Genomic DNA, 13,400 nt, shown 5'->3' on the forward strand with positions numbered 1-13,400 from the left:
CATGTTCACTTCTGTTTTTAACTCCTGTGTCCCTAGCACTTAGTAGGCATTCAACAAATATATGCTGAATAATTGAGAATAAATGAACTTTTTAATCTGCTAAGTGAGGATAACACGTCAACAGTGTTATTGTGAGCCATCAATTGACATGGGGGTATAAAAGTACTTAAAAAATCATAAGTGCAAGTAGAAAAGCAAGGATTATCACTGTTATACTTTTAAATGAGTCATAAGTAACTCATTTATGATAGCAATTCATTGAAGCTGAGTGCAGGCTTCCTCCTTCAATACTTGCTCCCTGGGTGAACTTTGGCTTGGAGAGCAACTCCTCCTCCCTGGGCTTCCCTGGAGATTCTTAGCTGGTCCCTGGGGCAAGCCCTGATGGAATATGCCAGGTTCTTTCAATATCCAACATCTGGGCAAATGTCTGACTCTGTTCTTTTGCAAGGAGAGGACAGGGTGGGTGGCAAGAACCAGACGGTACCAGGGACAAAAAGACAGAGAGACACACAGAGAGATACAGAGAGAGCCAGAGATGATCAAGGAGGGACAGATGAGACCAGGAGAGGCTCGTAGTCACTCTTACTCCTTTAAATATAAAAAATAATAGTAAAATTTAAAAAATGTAGAATTAGATAAGAGAAAAACAGATGAAGCAAAGCAGCAACATGTGGTCTAAAACAAGAAAACTGGTTGAAATAATGAGCCACAGGGCTTTCAATTAACATGTCTAGACCATGCACTGTGTGCCAGGTGCTACGTGGACCGCTTTACCTGCACTTCACCGGAGGTCTCACAACTGCCCCTCGGAGAGTCACTAATTACCATGCTTACTTGGCAGAGGAGGAAACTGAGGCTTTGAGATGGGATGTGACTTGCCCAAGGTCACAAAGCTAGTAAGTGACAGGCTAGATTAAGGTCATTTTGCTTTTAACTCCTATGCTACCCAGGAAGATATCTATTAATAAAAAACTGGTAAGTGCTATATAGGAAAAAAAATGAAAAACCACATGCCATTGTTGGTGGGACTGTAAAATGGTGCAACAATTATGGAAAACAGTATGGAGGTTCTCAAAAAGTTAAACTAGAACTATCATATGATCTAGCAATCCCACTTCTATGTGTATATCCAAAACAACTAAAAACAGGGTCTTCAAGAGACATTTGTATACTCATGTTCATAGCAGGATCAGTCACAACAGCTAAAAGGTGGAAGCAACCCAAATGTCCATCAATGAATGAATGGATAAACAAAGCGTGGTACAGACACACTGTGGAATTTTATTCCACTTTAAAGAGGAAGGAAATCCTGTCACATGCTATAACATGAACCTTGATGATATTATGCTAAATGAAATAAGCCAGTCATGAGTACTAAAATAATCAGATTCATAGAGATAGAAAGTAGGGGCTGGAGGAAAAGCAGAAAGGAGAGTTATTGTTTAACAGTATAGAGTTTCAGATTTGCAAGGTGAAAAAGTTCTGGAGATCTGTTTCACAACAATGTGACTGTACTTAGTATACTGAACTATGCACTTAATGATTAAAATGGTGAATTTTATGTTATTATTATTATTTTTACCACAATAACCTCTGCCACACATACACAAGCTAAAAAAAACACAAAACCTCCAAACCCTTTTAGCTATTTGATATATAGGAGAAAATGATTTTTCATTTCAAGAACATTAAAGTAGGAGATATAAGATATCCATCCACTGATTGTTCAAGTCACAGTGTTACTTATAACTATTTTCCTACCCCAGAGGAAGTGTGCCAACGACATCCACATTGTACGATTCATGCAGGTTAAACCCAGCCGAAATGCCAGTTCCCATAACCACCTGAAAGAGACACAAACCTGAATGCACTCTGAGAAATAAACATTCAAACATCACAAAAATAAGCTTCAAAGAACTTGTTAGCCAAGCCAAATCTATTCTCACACTTTCAGTTTTAAAAAGAATTATAGTCAGCTCCCAGCATTTCTAACTTCTTCTAATGACCTTCTCCACAACATTAAGGTGGACTCTACAGTCTCCTTGTGACCTGGAATTCTTTCCTCTTTACTTTGCTCTGTTTCATCCTGAGGCACTTGGCTAGTTGGCTCCAAACAGAAAGAAGCCGTAAAACCTTCTAGGAGTTGGCTTTGCATTTAGGGCAAGTAAGATGAGGCTCCGGCCAAGGTGGCACAAACAAAGGATATGAAATATGTCTTGTGAGGGTGATACAGTGACAGTGTATCATTGTAAAATGTATGTTTGGATCTACAATGGTGGATCAGCATCCTGTAGACTGCGTCTCCAGGACAGCAGGACCAAGGTGCCCACCAGCACCTCCAGAAGCATGGCTGTCTTCTCCCATGTCTGTGGCAGAGTCAGAGCGAAACCGCCTGTCATTGACTGTACTTATATATAAGGTTTTCTGGATTTAGTCTGTGTGTGAAGTACAAGCCTCAGTGAGCTACAAGAAGAGAAAATAACAGGAGAGATGGCAACTTTCTTCATCCCAAAGAACAACTGCCTGTAGAATTTCTGAGTGGGTTACTCAGGAGCAAAGGAATAGGGGTGGCCAGAGAAGGGAGCCAGTCCCCCATGGAAGGGCCTGCTGCAAGGAACCAACAAGAAGGTAAGCTCATGATCAGACACAGCAGCCTGCGAGGTCAAGGGCATGGCTGCTTCTGGCCCCATGACGAAATGCCTCCTCTTTGTTGGTGATAATGTCTGCCACCCTTAACTGCATCTGTTGTGCATCTCAAACTGGGGGAGTGCCCCCAAATTCAAATCCACAGGATACACATGGCTCAAGTTTCTGGAGCATCAACTTTATGCAGTGGTAAATAATTTAAACCACAGCTTTCCTACCAACACACACAGATGCATTTTGAAACAGAATATAAAACCCCAAACAATTTTATGATAAAGAAAGTTTATGTTTAAAGAGAGTCATGTAGATACTGTTCCCAAGGTTCCAGCATGGCTCTCTTCTTCCTTGCTCTGAGGAACACACAAATAAGTAAAACACCCAAAACCCCAAAAAACACAGGTTCACCATAATTACAATGAAAGAATTCTGGAGAACCACTGCTCTGGGAAACATGAAGGAAACCTTAAATGGAATCTGGAAAGTGGACAGAGCTAGGAACCTTGGCCAGAAAAAACAATCTTCATTATTTACTTCATGATTAGGGCTTGTCCTTCTCCTTTGCCATGCAAGGGAGCTGAGAACCTCCTGTTGTTCTCCAAGAGGAAACAGGAACTCTGTGTCAAACCCCAGTGATAGAAAAGGTCTTGAGATGATGAGAAACAGTCCTATTTGGGTGTAGATGAGATGAAAGCAAGGAAGAGGATCAAAGGCACTGGCTTCCTTGTGAGCTATACCAGCTGGTAGGTTTTGGGGCTGGAACTTCTTGCTAAATTTGGATCCGATACCTATCCTTTTTATTTCTTCTCCTGTGGGTTCCCAAACTATACACCAAAGTGCCCCAGGGTCCCAAGGAGAGCTCATTCTCTGTGAGACTTTCATGGGAAATAGGGACACCTGTCAGATACTAGGCAAACTTCTAGTTTGAGTAGTTCACAGTTTCCACATTAGTTCCTACTACATTGGTTTCAGTCATACCAAAGGTTTGCAAACTTTGGTCGCTGTGATTTAGAAAACAAGTACTACACAAAGATCAAAAGTGCACAGGAAATGAGGGTGGTGGCGTCTGACTGGCAAGTTTAAAGGGTTGTGCAGTGTCCACAAGCCACACAAATTCATTAATAAATTGCTGTAGTTATTTAAGAATGTAATAACACTTTATTTCGATTTATATGCATTATTTTTACACACAGTTCTTAAGTTGTCAGACATAAATATACATTAAATTATTTGGATTTGATTACTTAGTAAATGGAACTATTAGTTAGGTTTTTTTTTTTGACCTATGAGTGCCAAGAATTAACAAAGTTTGGGAACCTTTGTCTTTTGCTCTTTCCAAACTAGAAACAGCTTAGTTTTCTCAAGTCATTAAAGTATTACATATTCATTATAAAACAATTAGACAATAAAAACTCTGAGAAAGGAAAATCTCCATAATTTCACTCAGATAATTTACATTCACGTTTTGTGGATAGTCTTCATCTATATTTTAAAAGTCACCCATGCCTATGTTTTAGTGCTTTTATTTGTTTGTCACTGTATTTGTAAAAGTTCCCCTTGACAAACTCCAACCTTCTCTTGGAGGAACAGAGAGAAAAAAAAGTCTAACTTCTCTCTCCCCTGTCCCACTTCAAAACCCTTCACAGAAACAGCTAGGTGAACGTGGCTGGAAGTTGACTTACCGCAAAGAACTCTAAAGGAATGGGTGCTGGCAATTTCTCTTTAAATCTCTCATTAAACTCCTTGCCACCCAACAGCAAACCAAAAACCATCAGCCCAACGCCTAGGGAACACACGTTGAGGTTTTTAACATTCTGCAACACAGCAACTGTACTCTGTAACACAGTGAACACGGGAGGTTACATCAGGCAGTAGCCCCTGAACAGACAGTCCAGTGCTCTAATTCACACTAGCCATCCCAGTAGCGGATGTTTCCAGTTTACACTTCTCAGGCTGAAATCTCTCTCTTCGCAGCTTTCACCACTAGGAGTCACTTTTACCCAGCTATACAACTTTGTAGTTGTAATATCTAACCAACAATCATATATTACAGTGTTTTTTGCTACACTAATGTCTCAATGTAGAATTGTAAAATTCAGAACAGTCACCCTGAAGCTGAGTACTGAGCATTAGGAAAGGACCATGGGTTATATCAGCATAATTATCTGAAAGCAAATATACAGAAAAGCTTTTAGGAACGGAAAGCGGGAGAAATCATTTTTAGCAGATGAAAGATGAATCAGGTGAGCTTCGAAGGCAAGAGAGTAGATGAAACTTAGAAAGAAGCCCAGGAAACTTAAGAGAAGAAAGCCACTTAATTGTCTCCTAAGGCTGCAGTCTTGGCACCCCATGTACAGTCAGTACTCTTCTGGACCCTGGGCAAGTAGATGACCGCCGAGCCCAGGCTACAAACCTTTCTTATCAACGCCTAGAGCATTCTCTGGTGTGCTTCTCTGTCCTATTTCCTTTGTGACATGGCACTTTGAGAAATCTCTGAGTAAGAAGCATGTTACCAGCTATTATGGGAAATGAAGAATTTAGATATTTAGGAACTATTCCCACAGTTGGAGGCTTCTCAAGTGGCTCAGTGGTAAAGAATTTGCCTGCCAATGCAGGAGATGCAGGAGCTGTGGGTTTGATCCCTGGCTTGGGAAGATCCCCTGGAGAAGGAAACAGCAATCCACTCCAGTATTCTTGCCTGGGAAATCCCATGGACAGAGGAGCCTGGTGGGCTACAGTTCATGGGGTCATGAAGAGTTGGATATGACTGAGCATACATGGACACCCACAGTTGGACTCTATTCTAATCAATGAAACACTCAATTTAATTGTTACTTCCTCAAAGCTACTTTCCTAGATCCCTAATCTAGTAAGTCAGTCAGTTCAGTTGCTTAGTCATGTCTGACTCTTTGTGACCCCATGGACTGCAGCATGTCAGGCTTCCTTGTCCACCACAAACTCCTAGAGCTTGCTCAAACTCATGTCCATTGAGTCGTGATGCCATCCAACCATTTCATCCTCTGTTGTCCCCATCTCCTGCCTTCAATCTTTCCCAGCATCAGGGTCTTTTCCAATGAGTCAGTTTTTCGCATCAGGTGGCCAAAATAATGAAGGTTCAGCTTCAGCATCAGTCCTTCCAATGAATATTCAGGACTGATTTCCTTTAGGATGGACTGGTTGAATCTCCTTGCAGTCCAAGGGACTCTCAAGAGTCTTCTCCAACACCACAGTTCAAAAGCATCAATTCTTTAGCAGTCAGCTTTCTTTATAGTCCAACTCTCACATCCATACATGACTACTGGAAAAATCATAGCTTTACTAGACAGACCTATGTTGGTAATGTCTCCGCTTTTTAATATGCTATCTACGTTGGTCATAGCTTTTCTTCAAAGAAGTAAGCGTCTTTTAATTTCATGGCTGCAGTCACCATGTGCACTGATTTTGGAGACCCAAAATAAAGTCTTACCGTTTCCATTGTTTCCCCATCTATCTGCCATGAAGTGATGGGAAGGATGCCATGATCATTGTTTTTTGAGTGTTGAGTTTTAAGCCAGCATTTTCACTCTCTTCCTTCAATTTCATCAAGAAGTTCTTTAGTTCTTCTTTGTTTTCTGCCATCAGGGTGGTTTCATCTGCATATCTGATGTTATTGATATTTCTCCTGGCAATCATGATTCCAGCTTGTGCTTCATCCAGCCCAGCGTTTCTCATGATGTACTCTGCATATAACTTAAATAAGCAGGGTGGCAATATATAGCCTTGATGTACTCCTTTCCCATTTTGGAACCAGTCTGTTGTTCCATGTCTGGTTCTAACTGTTGCTTCTTCACCTGTATATAGATTTCTCAAGAGGCAGGTAATGTGGTCTGGTATTCCCATCTCTTGAAGAATTTTCCACATTTTGTTGTCCACACAGTCAAAGGCTTTGGCATAGTCAATAAAGCAGAAGTAGATGTTTTTCTGGAATCTCTTGCTTTTTCTATCATCCACCGGACGCTTGCAATTTGATCTCTGGCTACTCTGCCTTTTCTAAATCCAGCTTGAACATCAGGAAGTCCACGGTTCACATACTGTTGAAGCCTCACTTGGGGAATTTTGGGCATTACTTTGCTAGTATGTGAGATGAGTGCAATTGTGTGGTAGTTTGAACATTCTTTGGCATGTCTTTCTTTGGGATTGGAATGAAAACTGACTTCCAGTCCTGTGGCCACTGCTGAGTTTTCCAAATTTGGTAGCATATTGAGTGCAGCACTTTCACAGCATCATCTTTTAAGATTTGAAATAGCTCAACTGGAATTCCATCACCTCCAGTAGCTTTGTTTGTAGTGATGGTTCCTAAGGCCCACTTGTCTTCACACTCCAGTGATGCTTCCTAAGGCCCACTTGTTTGGCTCGAGGTGAGTGATCACACCATCGTGGTTCCAGGTGAGTGATCACACCATCTGGGTCATGAAAATCTTTTTTGTATAGTTCTTTTGTGTATTCTTGCCACCTCTTCTTAATATCTTCAGCTTTCTACCATTTCTGTACTTTATTGTGCCCATCTTTGCATGAATGTTCCCTTGGTATCTCTAATTTTCTTGAAGAGATCTCTAGTCTTTCCCATTCTGTTGTTTTCCTCTCTTTCTTTGCATTGATCACTGACGAAGGCTTTCTTATCTCTCCTTGCTATTCTTTGGAACTCAGAATTCAGATGGGTATATCTTTCCTTTTTTCCTTTGCCTTTAGCTTCTCTTCTTTTCTCAGCTATTTGTAAGGCCTCAATAGACAACCATTCTGCCTTTTTGCATTTCTTTTTCTTGGGGATGGTCTGGATCCCTGTCTCCTGTACAAAGTCAGGAACCTCTGTCCATAGTTCTTCAGGCACTCTATCAGATCTAATCCCTTGAATCTATTTGTCACTCCCTCTGTATAATCATAGGGATTCATACCTGAATGGTCTAGTGGTTTTTCCTACTTTCTTTTAAGTCTGAATTTTGCAGTGAGTTCATGATCTGAGCCACAGTCAGTTCCTGGTCTTGTTTTTTGCTGACCGTATAGAGCTTCTTCATCTTTGGTTGCAAAGAATATAATCAATCTGATTTCGGTATTGACCACCTGGTTGTAACTCTGGAGTTCTCACAGGAGAAGATGAGCGCACTTTCTTCTACTCCACCATGTTGTGTGTATGAATTATAGATCCCTGATCTAAAGGTCTCCCTATTCAATTTTCATAGCAGCCTGATTTTTCTTTCATAGCACTTAACACAATTTATACTTAATTACACATCTATGTGACTTGTTTTGGTTGCTATGTCTGACCGTTTTGTGACCCCATGGACTGTAGCCTGCCAGGTTCCTCTGTCCATGGAATTCTCCAGGCAGGAAGACTGGAGTAGATTGCCATTTTCATCTCCAAGGGATCTTCCTGACTCAGGGATCAAACCTGCATTTCCTGCAATAGCAGGCGGATTCTTCACCACTGAGGCACCAGGGCAGCCCATTTATGTGATTAGTGGTTTACTATTTGTCTTCCCATTGTACTGGGGACTTCCCTATAGCTCAGAAAGTAAAGAGTTTGCCTGCAATCCGGGTGACCTGGGTTCGATCGCCAGGTCAGGAAGATACCCTGGAGATGAAAATGGCAATCCACTCCAATATTCCTGCCTGGAGAATTCCATAGACGGAGGAGCCTGGCGGGCTACAGTCTATGGAGTCGCAAAGAGTCAGACACAACTAAGCAACTAACACATCTGTCTTCCCATTGAAGTGTAAGCTCACTGCTCTGCCTAACACAGTGTGTGACACATGAATTCTTACAAAGGCCATATAGGTCTTTCATTCCAAAAATATCTTTAGCAGCATTTCAGAGGTTTTGATAAGTAGCAGTTCCACTGTCATTTGGTTCTAATTATTTCATAATTTTCTCTTATCCATGGGCTGCTTAGAAGTGTTTTTAGTTTCCAAATGTATGGGGGTTTTAAGCCATCTTTAGTTATCGATTGCTAATTATATTGCACCATGTGAAACTGCATTTTTTTAGAAGTTGTGGTCAGCTGTACATGACCATTTTCAACATGATCAGTTATTACCATTGTTACCTACATGCTTGTAAATAATTTGTATTTTCTCTGAGTTGGGTGGAAGGGTCTATGTACATTATATTAGATTAAACTGGTTAGGTGTGTTAGTCAAATCCTTTATAGACGTCCAATTTTCGCATGCTTGAGCAAGCAGTTTTTGAGAGAGAGATATTATCCCAGAATGACTTTAAATTGACTTCCTTGGTGGCTCAGATGGTAAAGAATCTGCTTGTAATGCAGGAGAACATAAGAGACACAGGTTCAATCCTGGGTTGGGAAGATCCTCTGGACGAGGATATGCCAACCCACTCTGGTACTGTTGCCTGGAAAATTCCATGGGCAGAGGAGCCTAGTGGGCTACTGTCTATGGGAATGCAGAATCAGACATGAGTAAGCAACTTTCACTTTCACTTTCCCAAAGAGAACCTAATCTGATCTTATGAAGAAGCTGTCTCTGGAGCTAATTAGGCTAAAGTTGTAGTCACCAAATAAATACCTGACAAAAAATTTCTTGTGAGGTAGATAGTATCACATATTAATGAAGTGAAACTTTAAGGTTTAATTCCCCTTGTAATGCTCTTCTCAGAAAAGCCTTAGAATGACTAAATCTTCTCCATTCTACTGAAATTCTTAGAAATAAGCAAAGTGAACCTTGAGATACAGGAGAGGAGGAGGAAAAATACAGAAGGGAAACAAGTGCCAGTCAGCCGGGAAGTTGCTTACTTACATACACCACTGAAAAGATCCCACTGTACCGCTTTGTTTTAACTCCAAACAGGTATTTTAACATGGAGGTGAAGACATGTACGGCTGCAGCAGTGGTAAACCCACGGACCAGGGGCTCCGTGAGATATATGGCCACAAATCCAAATCTACAGACACCTAGGCAAAACTTTTTTTTTTTTTTTATGACAAAGAGACAAATAAATCACATGATAGATCAGGAAGTTAAATCCAACAGAAAACATCCCAAAGTTTTTTCTGGACCACTTTCTAACACTACAAATTTGTATCTATAGCAGGTAAGTAGCTAACAAATCAGTCAGTGGTTATTCAGAAAACAACAACATTTGGAGGGGCCTGGAGCCTCACAAAGTACTGGGCACCCTTTTTATGCTCCCTGTCCCTCAGAAGTGGGGGCACACTTAGTCATGTCATTGCTTGCTCCTTCCAGGCAGATAAGAAATGCCTTTTCCCATTACCAACCCACCCTGCTTCAAGCTAGTCTTGCTTTTAGAACCTCTAAAGTATCCAACTGCAGTTAGCTAGTTCCTACTCAATATCAATTTAAGTAAAGCATGCAGTGGGACTGGCATTCCTGAGCTACAAACCCTAAGCTCTGGAGTTTTGCTGGCCGACCTTGCCCACGACCAGCCAGGAGTGCTCAAAAGATATTTATTAAATCAGCAAATGAGAGCTTATTTCCACATCTCTGAGTCTTACCTGAATGATTCCTGAAAGTAAGGTCACAGACATGGCGACTTTTACTCTCAAGGCATCTCTTGCCTCTGTACCATTGGTTGCATTTACTCCTCCTGGAATGACTATATCATCTGGTACTAATCGAACAGCCACACCGCCTATCATCAGGCTAATAACTGCAAATGGACCTGAAATAATGAAGTATTAATCAGAGAAATGATTTTCAGCATATCTGATATGATTGTTGCCAGTATCCCAGGAGAGACAGGTGAGGTCAATAAATCCTCACTGAAATAACACTGCACAGTGACAGAATCTTCCATTCCATACACTCTTCTAGAACTTTGACATTTTCCCATGAAGAGGTGGCCTAATTCCTCTCTCCTTGAATCTGGGTGGACTTGCGGCACTCTAGTAACCAAAAGAATGCAGCGGAAGTGATACTGTGTGACCTGTGAGGCTACGTAACAAAAGATGCTATGACCTCTGCCTGAGAGCTGTGCTGCTTGCTCGTGCTTCAACCTTGTGTGTGAGAGAGCCCCAGAAAGGACCCCATGGAGAGAGGGTGGGGTGAGACGCAAGAAGAGAGGGAGAGGGAGACCCACCTCCTGTAGCTGCTCTGGCTCCAGCTCCCACCTGACTCTCAACTGCTTGAGAGATGCTGAGCCAAAACCGTCCAGTTGAGCCCTTCTCAAATCCTGACCCACAGAAACTATGAGAGATAATCTAATGATTGTTTTTAGCTGCTAAGTTTTGGGCGTGTTTGTCACCTAGCAATGAACATCTGAGACGTGTGTGTGTGTGTGTGTGTGTGTTGGCTGGTAGCACCCTCAGGCAGCACCAACACTACTATGAAACCCATATAAACCTGATCCTAAATACACTAAAGAGAAACCATGTACAATTCAGTGTCTAAAATAAGATGCAAATGCAATGTATGCATAGCAATAGGAACTTGAAGTATCGTTAATAAATAAAAAGAAAACACAGATGCAAGCAAACTGTATTATGAACTGAAATACTTACATCACAGATTTCTTGTCTTTTCAGACAAGAAAACTGTCTTTTTCTATTATGCCCATATTATAAGAAAGCTATTAATTCTAGAAATCTTGAGGGAGAGTGTATTTTTTAAAAGCACCTATTGGGCATACAGTAACAAAAGTTTGATATCCTAATAACAAACATGTTATTTCTTCAGCACATTGCAAAGCTGGGAAATCCAAAAGGAAAGGTAGTAAAACATCAACTATAAGGTTTACCTATGGATACGTGTCTGGAGGTTCCAAAAAAACAATACATGATAACGGGGTAAAATGAAGAGTATAGGCCAAACACTGGAGGCACAGCTGCCAACATTGCAAAGGCTAAACCTGCGGGATTAAGACCAAACAGAAATGGGGAGATGATTAGAAAACAGCGGGCTCTGTGTATCTCTCTCCTGGTTCTTTATCTATGACGAACAAATGAAAACCCTATTAATTTAAGCTGACGTGTCTCAGCGTGCCCACACTTCTGTCCCACTCCTACACAGAATCTTGTATTTGTGCTCAGAGAGTCCAGGCTGAGACAGTTTTTCTTGTCATTCCCTCTTCACCAGGAGTAGATTTTTTTCTGCTTTAATCTTTCCCAAATTAGATATGGGCAGAAAGTCTTCCTTGACTGGCACAGCTGTAATCTGCTGTTAATTCCCAAATGCCGGCTGCTTCTCCAGTGCGTTGCTTTGAGGGTTGTCCGGAGACCCCTTTTCAATGAGGAACTCCCAGTGCAGCATTCTCTGGCAGATGTAACACCCCTCCCCTAATCTTGGCCCCTTCCAGGTTCCAGGTCTTACACCTCTTCCAGGTTCTTTCTGCTGGGCAGCTGCTTATGCTGTAGGCAGTCTTCTTGGGCAGGTTACTTTCAAATGAGCCAAGCCTGGTTACCTCCCAAAGCACCCGTAGTGCTTTAGCCCCAGGAAACTTTGCAAGTGCAGGCCACATTCTGCTGTTCTAGGTGGTTCACACCATTCCACCTGTAGATTTACTTTTCCTGCAATAGTGCCCACAAACTTTAAGGGACACGTGTCCAGTGCTCCAAGTGGTTCTGTTGCAGTCCTTCTTTCCTTCCTTGACTTTTGGTGGAGGGTAAATGCATAAGGCTTTTTCACCTTTCTCTAGAAAATTCTTACTCCTAATCTAATGTCAGTCTCCTTGTCCCTCACATGCCCAGCTTCCTCATTCTCCTCCAAATCAATCCAACAGCCACTCCTGCTGATTTTACCTATAAAACACAGCATGTATGTTTCCAATTCTTTCCATTTTTACAGCTACCATCTTTATCAAAATGGAAGAAGGTCCAAAAAAAGTTGCAGAATGGCGTTTCAGTGAAAACACAACTATGCAAAATCCTAGAATTTCTCTGAAGCATTTGTCTACGTGCTCACTGCAGCCATTTCCTGAAGCTCTGTCAGTCCAACTTGACTGAACGTCAGTCTAGATCCTATTTCCCACTTCAGATGCTGAGTTGACCTTTGCTCCTTCCCCCACCCTCACCTCTGCCTTTAAATACATCCCTTTCTCTGTCCTCTGGTACTAAAATGGTTATGGAGAATGGTCCTAAACCTGATTTAAAACTTTGTTTAACAGATTTAATAGATTCAACAACTCAGTTACTTGGCAAATTGAAAATCCAACTAATTGATCACAGGGGAATTTTTTTTTTTTAATTTATCATTTGGTAATTACTTTTCAGGAAACTGGTGAGGGAATAGTTCTTCCGGCCAGCTAACCTAGAGGCTCCAAATAGGAAAAGGAGTATATCAAGGCTGTATATTGTCACCCTGCTTATTTAACTTACATGCAGAGTACATTATGAGAAACACTGGGCTGGAAGAAGCACAAGCTGGAATCAAGATTGCCAATGACACCACCCTTATGGCAGAACCTGAAGAGGAACTAAAAAGCCTCTTGATGAAAGTGAAAGAGGAGAGTGAAAAAGTTGGCTTAAAGCTCAACATTCAGAAAACTAAGATCATGGCATCTGGTCCCATCACCTCATGGCAAATAGATGGGGAAACAGTGGAAACAGTGTCAGACTTTATTTTTTGGGGCTCCAAAATCACTGCAGATGGTGATTGCAGCCATGAAATTAAAAGACAATTACTCCTTGGAAGGAAAGTTATGACCAACCTAGATAGCATATTGAAAAGCAGAGATATTACCTTGCCAACAAAGGTCTGTCTAGTCAAGGCTATGGTTTTTCCAGTGGTCATGTATGGATGTGAGAGTTGGA

The 13,400-nt window shown here is 41.4% G+C and overlaps 1 protein-coding gene across 2 annotated transcripts in view; it reads right to left on the bottom strand.

The window, feature by feature from the left end:
- Positions 1-13,400, bottom strand: part of SLC26A5 (solute carrier family 26 member 5) — a 41,408-nt gene that overhangs the window by 23,367 nt on the left and 4,641 nt on the right. For both annotated transcript variants that reach the window (XM_015468951.3, NM_001192878.2), the window contains exons 3-7: positions 11,390-11,500; positions 10,149-10,315; positions 9,433-9,597; positions 4,326-4,478; positions 1,762-1,844 (exon numbers count right to left, since the gene is read on the bottom strand). In XM_015468951.3, coding sequence (XP_015324437.1) covers positions 1,762-1,844; positions 4,326-4,478; positions 9,433-9,597; positions 10,149-10,315; positions 11,390-11,500 — 679 coding nt within the window. The remainder of the gene's footprint in view (positions 1-1,761; positions 1,845-4,325; positions 4,479-9,432; positions 9,598-10,148; positions 10,316-11,389; positions 11,501-13,400) is intronic.

The sequence above is a fragment of the Bos taurus genome, chromosome 4 (assembly GCF_002263795.3).
Source record: "Bos taurus isolate L1 Dominette 01449 registration number 42190680 breed Hereford chromosome 4, ARS-UCD2.0, whole genome shotgun sequence".
Classification (NCBI taxonomy): Eukaryota; Metazoa; Chordata; class Mammalia; order Artiodactyla; family Bovidae; genus Bos; species Bos taurus.